We start from the raw sequence: 22,091 nt of genomic DNA, 5'->3' as shown, positions 1-22,091 counted from the left end.
GTAAGTTTGAACCCCCAGACTTTTGTATTGGAAAAGAATGAGAGTGATTTTTGTATGATGGCGTATATTTTGTATTGAAGTGAAAATCGATTCAACGTCACTATCCTGAGCTGTCCGAATATTTAAAAATCTGACATTAATTTCAAATGGATTGTTCGTACAAAATTTGCCGCCAGTCAATGCAGAGTTTATTCGAAGTGTCAAAATCATTCTGCTATACAGTGCAGACCAATCAGATTTGTTTACGTTGCGCCCTATTAATAAAAAAGGCCAGGGAGAGGGCGGCTAAATTATGAGACTACACATGCGCAGTCTAAAATATAATTATCATCTATGTGAATATTAAAACTACACACTATATCTATATAGCCAGTCTTTCAGTATACTAGTCACAGGAAAGAGACCATGGCAGTAAGGAGTGCAGGCAGACTTGTAGGAAAATGGTTCAATGAGCTGGGATCTTGCATGAATATAACTGCAGCTAGAGATGGAATGCTCCATGGCAAGTATGAAACAGCAGTGGGAATTGCAGACAAAACGTATGACCTGACAGGTCGCTATGACACCGACGGTAACAGCCTGGGCTGGACAGTGACTTGGAACAACTGCACTGGAAGTTCATACAGCACTACAGGATGGTCGGGACAGTACCAACTGGACCCCTGCACTAAAGAGCCCCGTATTCTGACCACATGGCTACTCACAGCACAGACCAACCCCTCCAATGACTGGAACTCTACTAATATTGGGGCTGATGTGTTCCAGCCGGTGGCACCACCACCTGACACCTGTCTGCGAGCAAAGCACTCCTGCCAACAGAGCCATCCTAAAGCAGCTTAACTCATGTATAATTGTATACTATGATACAGTGCTTGCAGCCTAGACAGAGTATAGGCAGTGTTCACTCTTTTGTACAAATATTGAGCATAACTTGAAGATTGACATGACTATTGAAATGTGAAACGTTGGCAGGGAAAGCACCAAAAAGCGTAGAAACAAGAAATCAGTGATAACTACAGCATCCATGCATGCACTTATAATTAGCGACAGAGACGATATGCTGATGATGCATTTTGCTATTATAGCTATAGCTAGACTATAGTAGTGCTCCGCGCGGCTTCTCAACCACTCATGTGCATGCACGAGGTTTCACCATAGTAACTATCTACCCCTAAAGTGACCACAATGAAAGCCTATAATTACAGGGAGGAAACATTATGCATGGCTTCTATAACAATAACAGCAGCTGTACAAGGCCGGAAGGAAAGGGAAGAGGACTGCATGGTTCATGTATTGTCTATATATAGGGGTCCAGGGATTTCGTCCGCTTCTCTATATTGGGATTTTTTGCTCATACAGAATATATACAAGTGCATGCTATATGAAGTGCAGTTAGCTATGGGATGCATGCAGGGAGGGAGGCCACCACCTCCTCAGGGTAATTAGCTGAGAGGAGGGGAGATGGTAAGGAGGAGCTATGGGATGCATGCAGGGAGGGAGACCACCACCTCCTCAGGGTAATTAGCTGAGAGGAGGGGAGATGGTAAGGAGGAGCTATGGGATGCATGCATGGCCACAAATGCTGTACTATAGTTTTACAATCTTGCACAGTTGCAACCACAGAGCTATAAGGACATGCATGATTATGCAACCACAGAGCTATATTCCTTTACCGGTCAAAATGTTGTAAATTTTACAACAACAATCTGGGAGGGAGCGTGCTATAAACTTGTGAATGTTGCATGATATTGGATTCTGTGGTAGATTGGATAGTATCATGAATGCGATTATCCTTTGATGTTCTGCTGAGCTGTTCAATTAGGACACTTAAAAAAAAAGGTTTAAAACAAGCTAGACAGCATGTAGGACTGAGTAGTATCCATTGGTAGACCCTCTGGACTATCTTGGTAGCCATAGAATATTTTCGAAGAGGAAGCAGCAAGCCATTTGTGTACACAGGCACTTCACAAGTGGACACAAGCTCTACAATAGTCTACATGCTTGCTAAGCAGCTTAGTTGACCAGAGTGCAGCTTTTAAAGGCCACACATACTTCCATCGAGGCAGCAGCAAGGCATAAAATCGATGGTTAGTTTGTGCACAGCCATTGACCCACGCCCATCTCTACAAGCCATTAGCCACTTCATTGGGGGCGGAGATAACATCAAGCTAATTTGGTGGGTTGGGCTCAGATGCAAACTAAAGTGTTCCAGATTTTCCAGATTGTGTGCGGCTAACGGGAAAGGATAAGGACATGCATGATTATGCAACCACAGAGCTATAAGGACATGATTATGCAACCACACACTGTAAAAAATGGTGTGTGGTTTTGACGCAAGTGCGTGATTATTGTGGCAATTATTAGGAAAAAACGCAAGAAAAAACGCATGTTTGCCACAATAGCCACGCACTCTGCGTCAAAACCACACATCATTTTTTACAGTGCAGAGCTATAAGGACATGATTATGCAACCACAGAGCTATAAGGACATGCATGATGATTATCCAAGCTTTTCAAGAATGCTAGAAAAGTAGGAAAATAAGGTACATATCTATACATGGCAATTTTTTACTTAGTAAGTGCACTGCAAGTCTCAATCAGCTCATAATCAAGTTGAGTCCTCGACAACCCCAACTTGTCCTTATTAAGTTCTGTCTTGTATTAATTTTGTAGAAATGGCCGAAATTATTTAACTACGCTAAATCTTTCAGTTTAGCCCTAATTAAAAGTACAAGCTCACAAGTGGTTTGTTGTCAAACAAATCTCTGTTGCAAATGCACTGCAAACCACAGTACCACACAAGTCGACCACGCCAGTTCCACGAATACTTAGAGGCGGCCGAAAACATCCCTGCATATTACAGCCATTATTTGAAAAAGAGACGGGTTTCATTAAGGTAGTGGGTGTGGCTGGATTGAATGGATTGAAGGGGCCAAAATGGAGTTAGTGGGTTGAGAGGTTATGCACGTGAATACGGCGAGGTAGCAGATATTGAAATGTTAGCGAGAAACATTCAGTATGCAATAAACTGGTTCATATCGTCCACACTATGCATATGGGGAACTAGCCTCGATCCCAGGCCGAGTTTTCGCTTTTATAACGGAGGCGAACAACTGGGCCTGGTACTAGTTGTCTGCGCATGCGCCAGTCGTTTGTCAGATTCTGACGAATGGATATTCTCGTTCACTTTTGTGACATTTATATTCGTGTACTATCGTGTACTAGAAGTCAGTTCCCGTTTTATCATTATTGGGAAGAATGGCTCTTAGCTGAAGCTTCTCTCTTCTCTGAAGCTTATTCTGAAGACTGAACAACAAGGGAAGAGGTATAAAGCTTTGTCAAGCTTGTTAAGGTCAGATATTTTTGTGTGGGCCCTATGGCTATGCTATCAAGTCTTGTTCATGTTTGGCAAGATCTACCGGTACGTAGGTAGACTATAGTTTCATCATTAATATGGTGGATCAAGTGAAGAGTGTGAGCTAGAGAACTTGGTGCTGCCATCATCAGCTCGTCGACAATGACACTATAACCGAGAAATTTAATAATTATGTATAGATCTACACGTATTTAAAATGTCTACTTCTCTGTACAGGATCTAGGAGCAATGGCTAATATCCAGATATCCCAACAGTGCTCCTCTTGGCTATACTAACGGACGAGACTGGACAGTTTGAGGTAAGGGTTTAACCGTCTTTGGTTTCTTTTAATATTGTCCTATACTCACAGGACTGGAGTATGACCTGCTCATTCGAGCGTTGCTGGGTAGCTCAGAGACATCAAGAGAATCTACGTTTTCTCAAGCAAAATTTAACTGAGTTACGAGTTGGGGCCTAGAATCACAGAAGTCCAGCAGCCTGCTAAATCTTTTTGAAACGTAATTTGAAGGCATTCAATCATCCTGAAGTTTCCCTGGGTCACTGTAACTGTGCTGCAGCACAACTGGCAACTCCCCAGGCCTTTGTGAAGCAGCTCCCTATGTGCATCTTTTGTGTACTCACTCTGTGCATTTTCTGTGTACAAATTTCGATTATTGAAATTTATTAAATATTTTTGCCGACCACAAATATACAATGAAAATTTGACGCATGCGCAGACAACTAGTACCAGGCCCAGTTGTTCGCCTAACCGTTATAAAAGCGAAAACTCGGCCTGGGATCGAGGCTAATGGGGAACTAATTACGTCATACATGCTGTACCTTATTCAATCGTGTTGTTATAATTATAACCTAATGCTATTAATATAGCTTAACATCCTTATGCTCTAGTTAGTAATTGCTAATTGATTCGCAATTTTCTGTAAACACTGTACTTTAATAGTAGAAGCTTGTGTAGAGATGAATTCTTGGTAATTGCTTGTTAGGGGGAACCTTATACCAGTGATATCACTCCTACCACATCAACCCATACCACACATACCTTGCATACATATCTTGCTCAGATACCAGGAATATGGATCAATATCATAGATGCACTATGGATTTTGTGTCACTGAATAGCTATTTCGAATTCATATCAGTATACCCAGTTGCTATAATGAGCTACATAAATACTGCCTTGATCCTGTCAATAATTACAATCACATTTGCTCACAAGAAAGCATCTTGCGATGCCCAAGTCACAGGTAAGACTGCATGAATTCTTGTACATCTATTATGCTTGTAAAATCCTATGGATACTATAGATGTGACCTCATCAACTGGCAACAAATTTGTGGTTGGTTTCCCTAGAAATCTTAGTCGTGCAGAAGCAATCCAGCTGGTCATCACAAACCCTGAGTCAAGTGATGTTAGTTTTACAGTCACTCCAATTAATATCAGTGGATGAATACGAATATTATGGACGTTTTAGCTAGTAGCCTTCCTAGTATGATTTTGTTGGTGGCCTGTGATAATGGAACTGTTGTCAAATTCCATTCCTCAACAATAACACTCAATAGTATGGAAACATATCTGATAGCAAGTGATACTGATGGTCTCAGAGGAACAAAAACAACTAGCTTTAAACCTTTGTCTGTGTTTAGTGGATCTGGTTGTGCTCAGGTTCCGAACGGTATAGGCAGTTGTGACCACCTGGTTGAACAAGTGCCTCCAACTGTGACATGGGGCTCAAAATTCCTCGTGGCATCTCTCGAGGGTAGATCTTCTGGTGAACGTATTCGTGTTCTTAGTGTCCGAGCAGTAAGTGTAGCTGTGAACTGTGACACTGTGGTATCAGTCAGTGAGTTCCAGGAGACTGGAGGAGAATTTGAAATTCCTATTAACAGTTTCTGTAGCATTGAATCTACTTCTCCAGCACTGGTCGCACAGTATGCGTATGGTGGTCAGATTGATGGCGTAGGAGACCCATTCATGATGATAATCCCTCCAATTGAGCAGTATACAAATAACTATTTTGTTGAAGCGTTTCCTCTGTTCGAATCCAACTATGTCACGGTGTATGTTTCTACTGAGAGTTTTCAAATTGAACATAATTATTGGACAATTCCATTGTTACTGACTGGCAGAATGTTACATGTTTAAATGGATAGGTTTGTGGCCACATAAGTAGAATGAATGTGTCTGCTGGAGCTCATTCTATCCGCCATCAAAACAGCTCAGCCGTTCTAGGTGTTTCAGTGCATGGATTCAGACTACAGTCCGGAATAGCGAGGTGGCTGCATCTCAGGAAATAGCCGCGGCTTAAAAATGACCTTACCTCGAATCTAATGACTACTTTGCGGTTCTTGTCTCGAGAATAAGTATAGGATATACCACACCTAAGAGGAGGATATGCACCCATATATCCTCCGCTACCGTGGTTACTCCGAGGCGGAGCCGAGGGGTATGTAACCACGGTAGCGGAGGATATATAGGGTGCATATCCTCCGAGTAGGTGTGGCATATCTGACTTATACCACGTGACCGCAGCACTATAAAAGGACCTCCCCTTTTTTTTTTTTTTTTTTTTTATAATGTTTGATGCAGAGGAAGCATACAGGATATGACAAGGTAGCTAAATGAAGCTAATAATGAAGTCAGTCCATAACCAAAAAGTAAAGGTGCAGGTGCAGGTGTACTTAAGTGAAAAAAAGAAAAAAGGAAAAAATTTTAACTTATTGCTATAATTTTGACAGGGATAATTTAAAAGCAGATGGGCTAGGGCTACTGATAACATTTAGGGGAAGGGAATTCCAAATGGGGATTACGCTTACAAAAAAGGAATGTCTATGGGCTAGGGTTTTAACATATGGTTTAAAAATAATTTGATTATGAGGGTGACGGGGGGAAGGGCGAGGATGGAGGGTGAAAACATTGGGAGATATTATAGATAAATTATTAAGTATATTAAAGCAGACTTTCAGTTTTTGGTTTTTCCTTCGAGATGACAGAGGTTTCCAGTTTAAGGAGGCAAGCAGGTCAGGGTATTCTGCCCTCCACTGCTTCGTTACAATTTTCCCTGCAAATTTTTGGACGCTTTCCAGTTTTTTTATATCTGTGTGGTGATGAGGGTCCCAGACTGCACCGCAATAGTCTAACTTAGGCAGAACAGCCGTGCGGTAGATCTGGTTCCTGATCTGAGGTGGTGATTTATGGAACTTGCGATGGATGAAGCCAAGATGTTGTTTGGCCTTCTTGCAGGTGTTGTGTATGTGACATGCCCATTTTAGATCATTATTGATAGTAACACCAAGGTACTTTACAGTATCACATGGGGAGATCCGATGGTTGTTTATATCTATATTCATTGGGATAGTGCGTGTAGAGCGAGTTATTGTAAGCAGTTTGGTCTTGGAGTGGTTTGCTGTGAGGCCGTGAGATTGCATCCAGGAGTTTATTTCATTGACGTCTCCCTGTAGGTCCTGAGTTTCAATTGTCGAGTTTATGGGCTTGTAGAGAAGGATATCGTCTGCGTATAGAATGAGTTTGGCATTGGTGGACAGGTTGATGTTAGCAATTGAGTTCATGAAAATGTTGAATAATAGCGGTCCTAAGATTGACCCTTGTGGGACACCTGAGGTCACTGCAACAGGGTCTGACATAGTTCCCTCCAGGACTACCCTTTGCTCTCTGTTGGTAAGATAGTCTTTTATCCAATGCAGTAGGTTGCCACAAATGCCTACGACTTGGAGAGAGGATATGATCTGTGGGTGGGGTACTGAGTCAAATGCTTTCTTGACGTCAAAGAACACAGTTGCCACTTGGTGATCATTTTCTAGAAGTTTGTGCCAGTCGTTAGTGACAGATAGGAGGGCTTCTTGAGTTGAAGATTTTGGTCTGAAGCCAAACTGGCAGTTTGACAGGAGCTTGTTTGAGTATAAGAACTTTGAGATTCTCTTGTGTACAATCCTTTCCAGAGCTTTTGAGATTAATGATAGGAGAGATATCGGTCGGTAGTTGCTAGGAGAAGTTGGATCCCCATCCTTCGGAATAGGAGTAACATTGGAGACTTTCCACAGGTCAGGGACTCTGCTTTGCTTGAGCGATCTATTGAATATCTTGGTGATTGTTGGGGAAATAGCAGTAGCAGTCCCTCGGATCATCTGGCTAGAAATGCCATCCGGACCGGAGGCAGTGTTTGGTTTGCAAGAAGATAAGAGATGGTGGACTTCCTCTTGGGTGCACTCAATGTCACTGAGTGAGCAGTTAGGTGTTGACATTTCCTCAGGAGTACTGCAGGATGCAGTTGGTGAGGTAAAGAATGAGGCAAATGCACTGTTCAGCATGTCAGCTTTTTCGAGCGAGGTTGTTGCTGTAGAATTATTGTTTTTCAGTTCAGCTGGTGTCCTGTTTTTTGACGGAGAGAGTTTGTTGTATGCTGACCAGAAATCTCTAGGGGAATTCAGTTTTCCTGCTAGGCACTTAAAGAATTTGGATTTTGCAGATCTCAGGGCAGCCAACGTTTTGTTCCGAGCACTGGTGTACTTGGACCATGCTAGCTCTGATTTGAGTAGCTTAGCTTGTTTGAAGAGTTTGAGTTTTCTTTTAACAGCATTCATGAGGTTGTTTGTAAGATAAGGTAGACGATGCCTGTGTTTGATGGTTTTGGATGGGATTGTTTTAGACATAGTGAGTGTAAAAAAATCTAGCCATTGTGTCCAGAGAGTGTTAACATCATCCGAGGGGAAGGACTCAGTAGAGAGACATTGAAGAATGGCCTTAGCTTCATCAAAGTTCGCTTTTTTGTATAGCCAAATCTTGCGTTGGCGATTTTTGCTGGAGTGAGTGGTCATTTTATTTATTCTTAGCAGGACAGTGTTGTGGTCCGAGCCCGGCACAGGAGGTTGAACAAAGCATGAGATATCGGGTAGTTGTTCAGACACGTAGATATGGTCTATGAGTGTGGTTGAGGTAGTAGACTCCCTTGTGGGAGAAGTGACTACCTGCTTGAGGCCGAACTTGATCTGAATTGAGCAGAGTTGTGAGTGGTTTGGGTTGCTTATCAGATCAATGTTGAAGTCACCAGTGAGTATAAGGTTACTTAGTTTTGGTGCTGATAGTTCTTCCAGTGAGGATTCAAGTTCATCAAGGTTTGACGAGTCTGATGATGGAGGTCTGTAGTATATTCCAAAGGTGATGGTCTTTCCTCTCAACTTGAGGTCAACTAGCAGTAATTCAATTCTGGGATGGTTTAGGTGAACTGTATTCATGACTGATTCGTGGGTATAGATTGCAACACCACCTCCATGCCTGTCTCTGTCCCTGCGACATAGAGTGTAGCTGGCAATGTCCATCTCTTCATTGGATATTGTGTCATCTAGCCAGGTTTCGCAGATGGATATGATGTGGGGGGTGTTAACTGAGATAAGTGCTTTGAGGTGGTCAAGCTTGGGGAGAAGGCTTCTGCAGTTTGCATGCAGGACAGTGAGATATTCTGTGTGAGGGGGAGGGATAGCCTGCGTGTCAGGAGTATCCGAGTTAGGATTTTGCTGATGCGAGGAGTTGAAGATAGAGTCTGAGGTGGATGTGTCCTGAAAGGGCAATGCTTCACTGAGGCACCTGGGACAACACCAGGGGTCATCTGATTGTTGTAGTTCTGCATATGTGTTGTTCGAGATTCCTATGCATCTAGTGTGCAACCAGCTGGTACAGTTGTCGCATTGGATGCCCTTTTGATTTGCCTTAACAGGATTTAAACAAACTCCACATGGGTACTTCCAACGCCTGGGGGGACCTGGGTTAGGTTCTATGTCTCCCCCTGACAGTAGTAGAGTCGCATACAGCAATTGCAGTGACGACGATCGGCGGTGAAATCTTGGCAGAGAGGTGTTAGATCTAGCACGACTAGTTCTTAAGCCAACTAGTGTGAAAGCAGGATTGGTGATCTTGAATAGGCTGTGACTACCTGGTAAAGAGATCGGCATGTGTTCCTGGTGGTTGGAGACATGGTAGTAGATGCTGGTCGCACACAGGCAGATACTAATAGTAAGTTTAAAAAACATGACAAAATAAATAAATAATTCTGAAAATAGCTGAAAATAGTACTAAATTAAAATAATAATTATTGCAGTTAGTCAGTCAGTTTGCGTACTCTAAGTGGGGCTAACCCCCTCTCAAGCGAGAGGAGATAAAAAAAAAATTAAAAAAATAAAAAGATAAATAAAAGTAAAAAAGTAAAAAAAATAAAAATTCAGGGCCCTCAGTACAGTCTCTCTCAGCTCACAGTCTCTAGTACTGTCTCTCAATAGGTCAACAAATAAATAAAAAGGTCAAAATAAAATTAAATAAATTAAATAAATTCAGGGTCCTCAGTCCTCAGTCCACTCAGCCGCACACATTCATTGCGTCTCTCTCAGGGCAGTAACAGTATCGTCTCTCAAAGGTTAAATAAATAAAAGAAAAATTAAAATTCAGGGGCCTCCCTGGCATGCAGCACACCACAATCTATTTCAGGGTCCTCAGTGTCAGTCTCTAGTCTGTCTAATCTCTCTCAACGTACACAGTCTCTCTCTCTTACAGTCTCAGTCTCTCAAGGTAGTCTCAGTCTCTCAGGTAGTCAGTCAGTCAGTCAGTCAGTCAGTCAGTCAGTCAGTCAGTCAGTCAGTCAGTCAGTCAGTCAGAACCAACTAGCAACCATTCAATCACGATGCAGATTGCAAAAAAGAACAAGACTATGCCGGATTTTGCAGCCCTCAAAGAGCTAGTTGAGCAACATGTTGACTCCTACAGATGCTCAAGAGCTTCCTTGGTCCAAGCGCTGACCATTCGACGTCCCTTACTGGAGTTGCAAGCTCTTCTTGTATCTAAACCGCGCCCATGGACCCATGGAAGCTTAGCCATCTTGTTGGAGAGCACCTTCCGTGTTTCTGCCGTCGCTTTGAGTCTTAGTACCATCAAGCATGGCTCTTTTCTCTTTGCTTACTTTCTTGAACAAATGAAAAAACTAAAAAACAACTTGAAAAACTGTGCATGCCTGGGGCTGTATGCTAATATTCTATATATCCTACAGCTGTTGACCAATGAGATCAATTTGTAGTGCTAAACCACACCCAAAACGTCATATCCGGCCGTAATACACGTATAGGATAGACTACACCTAAGAGTAGAATATGCGTCTATGTAACCTCCGCGGTTGCGGTTAGCCCGAGGCGCAAAGCCGAGGGAATCTAACCGTAACCAAGGTGGTTACTAAGACGCATATTCTATGAGTGGGTGTGGTCTATCTAACTTGGACTTCATTGCGCATGCGCGAGGCGTGGTTATAAAAAGCCAGGTTTGGTGCGTAGCAACAGAAATTGAATTTGTGCGAGCTGGACAAGCTGGAGAGCTGTGAGAGACACCAGTTGACAGAAAAAGATAAGAAGACGGCTTCAAAACAATGAAAAACTTAGTAAAGCTTGTGAAACGCTTCTTGAAGATACTGGAAAGAACAGACAAGTAAAAAGAACCTAGAACTATGCTAGAACTGACTGCAACACTACAAGAAGAAGAATGAAGCTCTGTGGTGGAGTGGAGGGGGTATAGAGCAGACTGGACCGGCATGGAACCTTAAAAAACTCAATAGAAAGTGTCAAGCGACTGCTAAAGTGTTTTTGATGCTTCCTGGCCCCCCTTGCCCATGCCCAACTGGAAAAAGCAATACAAAGCAACAGTGGACATGGAAAGAATGGATATTGACTGAACAAACTATTGCATTCTGTGTTTTTATAATGTTTTTGTCATCTTCTTGTCACTTTCACTAAAAATTTCATTTCAACTTTTGAGAACTTCCTGCAAATTATTTGTCACTTCCTGTAGAATATGCGTCCATTTCCTGTAGAATATGTGTCCACTTCCTGTAGAATATGCGCCCATTTCCTGTAGAATAAGTACTTTCTTGTAGATTATGCTTCCATGTAATCTACTGTTTTTAGCCAATCAGATCAATTACAGATGATGTAATGTAGTCTAAGTATAAAAGTACATTGAAAACCTTGTTTGGGACAGCCAGCACTGGCCGGTAAACGGAATAGCGAGTGGCCGTACTTCAGGGTGAGTTTTGTGCAGTAAACATATAGCTAGCATTCCGTGCCAAGCCAAATGGCCGGTATATAGAGGTGGCCGTACTTCAGGGAGCCTGGAGGGAACTATGTCAGACCCTGTTGCAGTGACCTCAGGTGTCCCACAAGGGTCAATCTTAGGACCGCTATTATTCAACATTTTCATGAACTCAATTGCTAACATCAACCTGTCCACCAATGCCAAACTCATTCTATACGCAGACGATATCCTTCTCTACAAGCCCATAAACTCGACAATTGAAACTCAGGACCTACAGGGAGACGTCAATGAAATAAACTCCTGGATGCAATCTCACGGCCTCACAGCAAACCACTCCAAGACCAAACTGCTTACAATAACTCGCTCTACACGCACTATCCCAATGAATATAGATATAAACAACCATCGGATCTCCCCATGTGATACTGTAAAGTACCTTGGTGTTACTATCAATAATGATCTAAAATGGGCATGTCACATACACAACACCTGCAAGAAGGCCAAACAACATCTTGGCTTCATCCATCGCAAGTTCCATAAATCACCACCTCAGATCAGGAACCAGATCTACCGCACGGCTGTTCTGCCTAAGTTAGACTATTGCGGTGCAGTCTGGGACCCTCATCACCACACAGATATAAAAAAACTGGAAAGCGTCCAAAAATTTGCAGGGAAAATTGTAACGAAGCAGTGGAGGGCAGAATACCCTGACCTGCTTGCCTCCTTAAACTGGAAACCTCTGTCATCTCGAAGGAAAAACCAAAAACTGAAAGTCTGCTTTAATATACTTAATAATTTATCTATAATATCTCCCAATGTTTTCACCCTCCATCCTCGCCCTTCCCCCCGTCACCCTCATAATCAAATTATTTTTAAACCATATGTTAAAACCCTAGCCCATAGACATTCCTTTTTTGTAAGCGTAATCCCCATTTGGAATTCCCTTCCCCTAAATGTTATCAGTAGCCCTAGCCCATCTGCTTTTAAATTATCCCTGTCAAAATTATAGCAATAAGTTAAAAATTTTTTTTTTTCCTTTTTTCTTTTTTTCACTTAAGTACACCTGCACCTGCACCTTTACTTTTTGGTTATGGACTGACTTCATTATTAGCTTCATTTAGCTACCTTGTCATATCCTGTATGCTTCCTCTGCATCAAACATTATAAAGAAAAAAAAAAAAAAAAAAAAAAAAAAGGAATAGCGAGAGTCTACTGTATTCAATTCTTATGGTTACCCTGGAGGCATGAGATTATCTCCCATACAATGCGACTGTGGTCAAAATTCTATTTGTTTGAATAACATGGGACAGTTCAACTGTAGCTGCTTGGATGGATTTAGTGCTATATTGTCTGGAACTGGTGAACTGGTCTGTAAAGGTAAGTTGAATATCAGAACCATCTGATCATTATCAGTGGACGTAACTCAAACGGCGCTAGGATAGCTGACGTGAACATTCTGAACTCAAGTAACAAATGGATCACAGCCGAACCACTTCCCTGCACTGATAGTTACTATAGCACTTGCCTAATTGGAGACACACTGTATCTTGTAGGTGAAGTCACTAAAGAAGTGTTTCGAGTTCATGTACCCTCCCTCATATCACGAGCCAGTTCTGGTGTGTGGGAATCTGTCGCAAGTGAGCCATTTTACCAGTTGTCTCCCATCGCCATCGGCAACACCCTCCTGACTGTGGGGGGTAATAAAGCACTAGGAGGTAACGCTACCTCAAGCATCCATCTGTACGATCCCACTAAAGACCAGTGGACACAATGTGGTGACCTTCCCGAGGAAATGAACTGTTGCCGTTGCATTGAACTATCTGGTAAACTGTGTGTACTTGGTGGTGATGGTATCAGCATTATATATATCAGATCTGTGTACACATCAATCCCATCCATTACACACTAGTAGTTAATTTTAATTGGAATTCCATGTTTATTATATAATTATAAGCATCATTATCGTACAATTATGTGTCAGTTGATTGAATATTGTTTCCGATATACATTATATACACAAGACAACATACAGTAACAGTGAAGCACACTTGTATACAGTTGGTGTGGTGACATACAAACAATCAGTGTAACCATAGAAACAGACAAGATTGAGGGGGTGGGCTCACACCCACGACTCTGCACTAGAATCAGGACTAGCTCCAGTCACCACTAAGCTATCATGAGTTTCCACTAGAGGCAGAGTTCAAAGCAGCTCTCTCCAACGCTTGTCTGTTGAGCTCTGACAGTTTCACCAGCTCCACCACTTGTGGGATGGCTTGTCGAGACTTGCTGAGGTCGGCAGTCACACTCTGTAGCTCAGCGATAACCTCATCTTCGTTGAAGGACTGACGAGATAGCTCCTGGAGAGAGATACGAATACCATCCTCTCGCTCGCGAAGAAACTGCCCTGTCAAGTATGTGTGTGTGTGTGTGTGTGTGTGTGGGTGTGTGTGGGGGGGGGTCTGATTATACAGTATGCACATTGTATATAATATCAGTTTTCTACGAGTTAGTGACTGAAATATTCCAGCCTATAATGTGTGTGTAGTAGGGAGGGTAGAATGTGTGTGAACAGTACGTACTGTACATTGATATAGGATTAACTCTAGCTGGTATTTAAGCCATGACTGATGGTCCCACTCACTAGTGTTCATCTTGAGCACCACTAGGGACATGGCAGCAAGGACACTCTCTCCCTGGAAGAATAAGGCATCCCATATACGCAGGACCAACTGGAACGGAAGCTGTGGGCGAGAGGAAGGGTCAAAGTACAGTAATTAGCGTAGAAAAACAAGCTCAGTACAAAAAAACACATGACAGAATGTGAGGACTAGAGGCGATGATGATGCTTAGTGATCACATGACACACACTACACAGACTCACAGCGTCTAGATAAAGCTTCACAAACCAAGCAGCACTGTACTCTGAGGCATTCACATGATACTTGTTCTGGGGGAGGGGCACACGTTAAATAAACCAATGACATCACTCAGTAATAATACACGTGTACACAGCATCACTGTCGCTAGATAATAATTATAACTATCCCTCCCTACATGTGGTAGGAGGGCTGTACATTGTGACTGTGAGATACACCACACACACACACACACCACACACACACACACACACACACACACACACACCACACACACACCACACACACACCACACACACCACACACACACACACACACCACACACACCACACACACACACACACACACACACACACACACACACACACCACACACACCATACACACCACACACACACCCACTCCTCACCAGATGCCTGTCTAGTTTGGGCAACAGCCTCTTCCTCATGTCAGCATGATAGTCACAATAGGCCAACAGTTTGGGCAGCCCTGGTATCAGTAGACCATGCACAGTGTACTTCTTGTTCCCTATTAAAGCCACGAGAGCCCAGAATGCATCCTCCTCATTGAGATACATGAGTAGCACGGCTGCAATACTGCTCATCCCTGACAATAGCCCAGGCTCTGTGTGTGTGTGTGGAGTGGGTGGTAATACATGTGTGTGTGTGTGTGTGGAGTGGGTGGTAATACATGTGTGTGTGTGGAGTGGGTGGTAATACATGTGTGGGTATGGAGTGGGTGGTAAGACATGTGTGTGTGTGTGGGCACAATAGCAATCATGGATTTCAGTAGAACTATCAAAGTGCTACAAATCTCATTATTTACTCTAGAAATCATACAATCTCAACAAGAGTTACAGGCAATCAAAACCAGCCCATCAAAACAGCCCATTTCAGAAATATCAGTCTCCAGTCCACCACACTCACAGGATTGTACATGAAGTAGCCCACCAGCACATGGAACAAGGCCTGCTGCTTGATCCCATACCGTTCCCTGTACATAATGTGGTTCCTGAACGTCCTCAACACGTCCAGATCAATCTGTCGTACGTCAGGTGATGTGCGTCTGCCCAACTCCTTCATAGCCTCATAGATACCGTCTTGTCGTAGGTTCTCAATATCGAGCACATGTCTCCACACTGACCCACGCACTGGGTTAGGGATCCCTGCACAAGAGGACACTCATCATTATCAGGGAACTATAATTATGCACACAAGAGGAGAGTTTTAGAGGATAACTTTGGATGTCCGTAACTTAAGTTGGGATACTTCAATTTCAAAACTAAAATATGTATTTTGTAGCTCTTTGGTAGCTGTACGATATGATATGCTTAGATCAACAATTGCTTCACTATATGCAATCTGCAAATCTATACAGCCCATATAAGGTAGTACCTTTGTTGACCCTTCTGTGCAGTGTTGATGAGTGGTTGTATCTGTCCCACCATAGATAATAGAGCACAGAAAGGGATTGGAAACGTAATGATATTCATAGCATTCTTGGTTCAGATGCGTGTCTCCATCACGTGACCAATTAATGGTGGGGATTTAATAGAGTTACATGACAGGTGGCAATGGTTTAATATTCCTACGGCAAGCAGCAAGCTAGTCTCCAGGCGCAGGCTAGGCAGAAACAGTCACTGGTAGTACTGCAGCAAGTGAGCTTGATTACCAATATCTGTGGAAAAAAATTGTGGCAGTGCTTGCTCAGGGCCAGGGAGACTTAAATCTCAAACTGTGATCGATGTTTCAAGGTGCAGCTCAGGAGTTGGCCAAGATTGAAATAAATGAGAAGAACACCATTACTACTTTGTTCGATGTATGACGGCACTAATAAATATCTAGACTGGATGTCAGCAAGAGATGGAACCTGTGAACAATAGCAATAACAAAATTGTTACCATTAAGTTTACCTTTTCTGATACGGAATCATTGTGATCATTGTGTATGTGTGCACTGTTGGGCTGGTTTTGAGCCTTCAAGACCCTAGTCGGTGCCTTTCAGCATTATTACATTTAATTTACCAAACGTAAACTGTCTATGTTCCATCGCATCAGTATTACCTACACATACATACGTACATGTACATGCAGGACATTTTAATGTTGTGATCTCTCAGAATATTTATATGTTAATCTTTATTAACCATGCATTTCTACAACCACTTCTTAGCAAATGAGACTCCTTAACACTTGTTCTTAATCATTTGCAAGGTCAGGAAAACTCCACACAGCAACCAATGATTCTGCACTGATTTACTGTTACAACTGGTCCTTAAACATGTATTTGGACTAATCAACAGGACAGTGCAACACAGTGCTGTCAAATGAATCTACTCTTGTTTCTAAAAATGTACAGAAAACTTTAATAAAGTTCTAAAAACTCCACAAGTATATTGTAACACTTTGACTCTCTACTAACCTTTCTTCATAGAGGTTTTCCTGCAGAAAACAGAGATTTAACACTGGTATAGCACACATAAGATGATTGCGGGGGTGGCTACACAGTTTTGTGGTCTAAAGCAGATTCATAGCCATCCAATTGTCAAAAGAGTAGAATAGTAAACAAACAATTAACACTTGTAACCGCGAGACACGCATATGACACAGCTGCAAGATGTCACTACATGGGTTGTATACTGGGTCACGTGAACGTTTCCAATCCCTGTCTCTATTATCTATGGTCCCACTGACTGACCATGGTGGCCCACTTGATTGCTCTCTCTCTCTAACTGAACCAATTTCACTGTCCTCACATACCCGGCAACATCATCTCCTATCTTCCACACCAGTGAAGTAGAGAAGTGTGTGTGTGTGTGTGTGTGTGTGTGTGTGTGTGTGTGTGTGTGTGTGTGTGTGTGTGCGTGCGTGCGTGCGTGCGTGCGTGCGTGCGTGCGTGCGTGCGTGTGTGTGAGGGGTAGCAGCAGAAATAAGAAATTGACATTAATTATATATATCAAGTATGAAAAGTCTCGCTTTCAGAAAGTCCGAAAAACGTTGAAATTGGATACTCGGAATTCAAGTTATAGCAGATGAAAGAGTCTCCGAACCATTAAACAAACTGAGGGCTAGGGGGGTTGTAGACATACATGTGTCTTTCAACAGTCATAACTTCAGTACTGGTGATCCAATGTCAAACTTTTTGATTTTCTGAAAGCTAAAGAGACCTTTCAAATTAAATCCAAACTTTTGTTGGGGCTATAATTTGTCATTTGGACCATGGGCTATTATTATATCCATGGTAAAAACTTTTATCTCTTAAATATGAACTTCGATAACACCCTTTGAAAGGTTTATTTCTAAGCATTCGTTGAAATTGGATCCACGGAATTCAAGTTATGGCAGCTGATTGATGTTATTGGGAAGCTATTACACTTAGTAAATTTTGCTGCATTTTGCCTGAGCAGAATAATTATAGAGGGTGTCCTAGTGGTTAGTGTACACACATAATACACTTGACTCTGCCTGAGTGTCCTACTAATAACCTGATGGCCTTGAGTTGGATGTTGTTACTGATCCTCTCCAGTACTGCCTCCCCAGACACAGTGTCTATGATGAGCACACACTCTTTAGTGACAGGCTTCTTGGGTCCTCTGAACTGGGCCACATCATCAGTCCACTCAGCCTGTGTGGAAGTGGAGGGGGGCAGAATGATTGTAGTTATAGTCAAACCTGTCTATTGTAGTCACCCTCTATAATACAGCCACTCAACATCTCCATAGCATATGTTTGGACCTGACTGTGTTAGGAGGCCATGCACCTCTCTATTGGCAAACATGCCTCACAATAAAATCCCCCAACCATTGAATAAACGGGGGGGGGGGGTTGCAGTGATCAATAGCCGTAACTTTAGTGTAGCGTTCAATATTTTTGTTTTTGTGTTTTCGGACAGCTTAGAAGATACCTTTCAAAGTGGCATTTCAACCGTTATAAAATGAAAGCACCGCAGGTGCTGATGCCTCGGTGGAGATGCCAAAGCTACATAACATAAAGCTACTATACACGTACATGATGAACGCTGCATGCAAACTAAAAGAGTGGGTAATGATCGACCATGATTGTTGTTAAAAACGATCGATGCCAAAAGTTCAAGTCTAAAATTAATGGCTGCCACCATCAGCAGAGCCTTGCAGCTCTATTCTCACTCTTGCAGCTGCTAATAGCTAGCGTTCTAGTGCAGAGCTAACTACTAAGTAGAGTAGCAACATCGGTAAACAAGTTTGGCTACGTGCTCTTCTGAAAAGCCTGAGGCTGCAATGACATTCCAAGTACTAAGCAAAACTAGACATAACTCGAGAACGAAGCTTTATTTTGCAAATCCACGAATGAAAACATGACTAGAAGCCTATAGAAACTCTTACTTGCACTTCATTGATCCTTGAGCCGCTGTAGCAGTCTACACGTACACACACACACAGACACACACACACAGACACACACACACAAACACACTACCGTATACCTCGCTTGCGCATGCGCACCGAGGCATAATAAGTACAGGGTTTTCATAACCGAAAAGCGGGTTGTCTTTGCAACATCAACAAAGAGTGTCGAGGGTTTTGAGCGTTCCTTATATAAATGAATGAATGAAGTTACAGGAATTAAACAAAGAAACAGTTGTCTCATACAATATTAAGCTGTGGCAAAGTGCAAAAAAACAATAACATAATTATAACTAAAGTCTATTTGCGTTGAGTTCGACCCAGAAGTTATGTGGTCAATTATGGCTTCATTTATGCTTTATGTAGTGGACAAGTATGCCTGAGACTTCTATGGAAAATGCTAAGTTGGAACTTACCAGCTCTACAGCATATAGATAGAAGCGCTTTTTAACAAGGAATCCAATGATATAGAAGCTTTGAAATTCAGTGAAGTATGACAAAGTTATGACAACTTTATGAAGGTCGAACTCAACACAAATACACTTTACAAGGAATTCTGGCTCCACCCTCAATGATTGTTGCACCAAACCTTGTACAGTAACTTACTGCATGAAGCCATATCTGTCAGTGGTGGTGTAGAGTGAGAGGTCAGGGTCCTCCCAGTCCTCTATCACAGCACCCTCCTCCTGACCCTGGTGGGTGTGGTCAGGGGTGTGGTCAAGGTAGTGTGTGTGTGTACTCATGCGCTATATAACAAAGCGGATCTTTACTATCAGGTGTGAGGTAATAATGGCATCATCACTTTGCAATATCAACAATGAAGTATCTATAATTATACTCTTACAAGAAGTGATTCAATGGACTAGTGACATGAATAGCACACAACACAGGGGCTGTTCTAAATATAGAAACACACTACACAGCTCTACTATATAATTATAATAAGACTCTACAGAATTACATGATATGCTATAAGACCATACCACGAGTGATTTCACTAATCTGTTCTAACAACATATGAAGTATCCACCAATAGCATTAGAGCATTATCATGACCCGTACACACACACAGTGCCCATAAATAGATAGTAAATAGATAATGTTGGCAAAAACAAGCATTCAGTTACTTAAGCACATACACTAGGGAAGGTACACATGGGGATGGTTACCATGGATACCAATAGTAAGTTACATACCGTAGAGCGGGTAAGTTTCGTGGGGTAAAAAATTCCTTCAACTCGAGAAAAGGTGGTTTTTGTTTATAAAAATTTTGTTTAGTTTCGTGGCTGCACGGCATTCCTACGTTCCGATAAGCCACGTCTACGTTAAAATTTCGTGGAGGTCAGCCTGCCCACGAAAATAACGAATATTTTATCCCACGAAATTACGCACTATACGGTAGTGACACTCACCATATCGTGCTTCGCAACGATTCGTTCTCGTTCCTCTGGACTAGTGCGATTAGAATTAGATATGGTTGCCTAGCAACAACAGATCTGTACAAAAAAGCAAGACAATGAAATGAGGCAAAGTCACAGTTACTTTATTAGTCAACCCAGCTTGGTCATTGAGGTACTAACAAAGAGAGGGTTACAATAGCAAGCATGCAATAGCAGATTGTCCTTAGACATGGCTAATCCATGGTATTACTGAGGCTGGGAGGGAATGGTGGAACACAGTTCTCCTCAATATGACGAATATCTTCAACTGGGCATAATTGTAGTTTAGATCAAAACTATCTATCACATGACATGTTTAGATGAGAGACACATGTATGGGACTACTCAATCTTGACCAAACAAAGGCTACAGCTTTTCTCACAAGGTACACCCACACACACTTACAAGCCATTACACTTCACCACAGCACCTTCAATGAAAGATATTTACTACAGTCAAACATTTACTAAACCATACTCAGATTTTAGTTCCGGGAGGGAAAAAACTGTAAATTGGCAAAAGACCATAATTATGGGCCTTGGGTATTGTCTACGAAAATGAATAATAATTATGGTAAGCTACTTTCGGAAGTCATAAAAAGCAATCAATATCAAAACTAAGAGATGCATTCTGTACCTCTATAGGAACTAACAGTACAAGACTGGTAACCTTGAGTACTGCAGCACTCTGGTGATGATGGTCACTCTCTCTTGTGTGTTGTTGTTTCTCTATGGTGGCTATCTCGAGGTCCACCACCTGTGACCCTGTGTGTGTGTGGGCGTGTGTATGTGGGCGTGTGTGTGTGTGGGGAGGGGTCGATGTTTATGGTAGGAATACAGAGGAGATACGACACGCGTGCCTTGATTTACCAACATCTGCAATAACGTTGAGCGTGGGCGGAATTATGCCTCGATTATCCGCCCACGCTCAACGTTATTGCAGAGGCTAATTGCTAAATGGAGGCACGCGTGTCGTACCTCCTCTGGTAGGAACATATAATGTACAGATATCCACAGCTCCACAAGTACTGCATACAATGTATAGAGGCAAGACTGTTCAAGTGGTCACTTTTATCAATCCTAAACACACTTTACTTCAATCCCTAACCCTAGCTCAGAGAAATCCATACCACCCATCACTCCATAGCCTCAAGCTAACTCACATGCTAGACTGTGTCTAGAGTCTCACCATCTCATACTCTGGCCAGATCAGAGGCTCCACCTCCTCAGTCAGAGTTCAGTGCACACACTACCAGGCACTACCTTACACTGCTCTGAGAGCACCCTCCCTCACAACCAGCACTCCCTGTGAGCTCTGTGAGGGTGTGTGGGTGTGGGTGTTCAGTCCTTGCGCATGCGTAGTAAGTTACAAGACACTCCCAACTGCAACAAGGTACTCCCCCTCACCTACAAGATGGCTAACAGAATCACAGCTCCCGAGTTGGAGCAATTCATAGTCGCTACTGTTGAGTTGACTGGCCGTGTACTAGGAGCAGGCGCTTATGGCAGTGTGGAGGAGGTAGAGATACCTGGAGCAACGGTAGCTGCCAAGAAACTGCACCAACAGCTTGTCAACCTGGGCTCTCCACAGCAGGTAGATCTATTTCTAGCTCCACTGCTTATTTTTCAAGTCAGCATAGACTATATTTACTGGCTTATTTCCCCCCACAGGTTGATAAATGGGTGAATGATTTCGTGGAGGAGTGTAAGCTGATGAGCCAGCTCCGTCACCCTCACATAGTACAGTTCCTGGGGGTGTGCTATCTCCCTGGAGCCCAACTCCCCGTCCTACTGATGGAGAAGCTACAAACCAGCCTCGACAACCTTCTGGAAACCAGCCCCAACATTCCTATTGACCTCAAAGTGCACCTTCTGACGGGGACTGGCCGAGGGGTGGTCTATCTGCACAGCCGCACTCCACCCATTGCCCATCGTGATC

The 22,091-nt window shown here is 42.7% G+C and overlaps 2 protein-coding genes and 1 long non-coding RNA gene across 9 annotated transcripts in view; 1 reads left to right on the top strand and 2 right to left on the bottom strand.

Moving 5' to 3' along the window:
* The window catches only part of LOC135344131 (scavenger receptor cysteine-rich domain superfamily protein-like), a gene marked incomplete in the record, with an annotated part of 804,697 nt that overhangs the window by 351,304 nt on the left and 431,302 nt on the right, over nucleotides 1-22,091 (bottom strand).
* On the top strand, nucleotides 3,188-4,007 carry LOC135344253 (uncharacterized). Of its 2 annotated transcripts, none has more exons than XR_010397396.1 (3): nucleotides 3,188-3,352; nucleotides 3,593-3,675; nucleotides 3,727-4,007. It is a non-coding gene; the product is annotated as an uncharacterized LOC135344253 (long non-coding RNA). The 2 variants fall into 2 exon arrangements; XR_010397397.1 differs by having other exon boundaries at nucleotides 3,191-3,352; nucleotides 3,600-3,675.
* On the bottom strand, nucleotides 13,385-21,515 carry LOC135344226 (USP6 N-terminal-like protein). Of its 6 annotated transcripts, none has more exons than XM_064541422.1 (11): nucleotides 21,316-21,515; nucleotides 20,823-20,917; nucleotides 20,127-20,210; nucleotides 19,321-19,406; nucleotides 17,818-17,957; nucleotides 15,729-17,112; nucleotides 15,261-15,499; nucleotides 14,744-14,958; nucleotides 14,341-14,406; nucleotides 14,101-14,200; nucleotides 13,385-13,863 (listed from the first exon to the last, which is right to left on the bottom strand). In XM_064541422.1, the coding sequence occupies exons 8-11, from the start codon at nucleotides 14,936-14,938 to the stop codon at nucleotides 13,634-13,636; spliced, it is 591 nt and encodes a 196-aa protein (XP_064397492.1). In that variant the 5' UTR covers nucleotides 14,939-14,958; nucleotides 15,261-15,499; nucleotides 15,729-17,112; nucleotides 17,818-17,957; nucleotides 19,321-19,406; nucleotides 20,127-20,210; nucleotides 20,823-20,917; nucleotides 21,316-21,515; the 3' UTR covers nucleotides 13,385-13,633. The 6 variants fall into 6 exon arrangements, with proteins under 6 accessions (XP_064397492.1, XP_064397494.1, XP_064397493.1 ...); XM_064541424.1 differs by having other exon boundaries at nucleotides 20,790-20,917; nucleotides 21,342-21,515; XM_064541423.1 differs by having other exon boundaries at nucleotides 20,806-20,917; nucleotides 21,342-21,515.

This window comes from Halichondria panicea, chromosome 11, assembly GCF_963675165.1.
Source record: "Halichondria panicea chromosome 11, odHalPani1.1, whole genome shotgun sequence".
Taxonomy (NCBI): Eukaryota; Metazoa; Porifera; class Demospongiae; order Suberitida; family Halichondriidae; genus Halichondria; species Halichondria panicea.
This window is presented reverse-complemented; position numbering and strand designations above follow the sequence as displayed.

Bases quoted from the DNA above. Each gene is read 5' to 3' on its own strand.
- LOC135344226 (XM_064541422.1), bottom strand. From the start codon at position 14,938: ATGAGCAGTATTGCAGCCGTGCTACTCATGTATCTCAATGAGGAGGAT. The intron at 14,407-14,743 runs GTGAGGAGTGGG...CCCCTCCCCCAG, and splicing joins CCAAACTAGACAGGCATCTG to AACAAGTATCATGTGAATGC. The intron at 13,864-14,100 runs GTGAGTGGGACC...CATACTTGACAG, and splicing joins GGTGCTCAAGATGAACACTA to GGCAGTTTCTTCGCGAGCGA.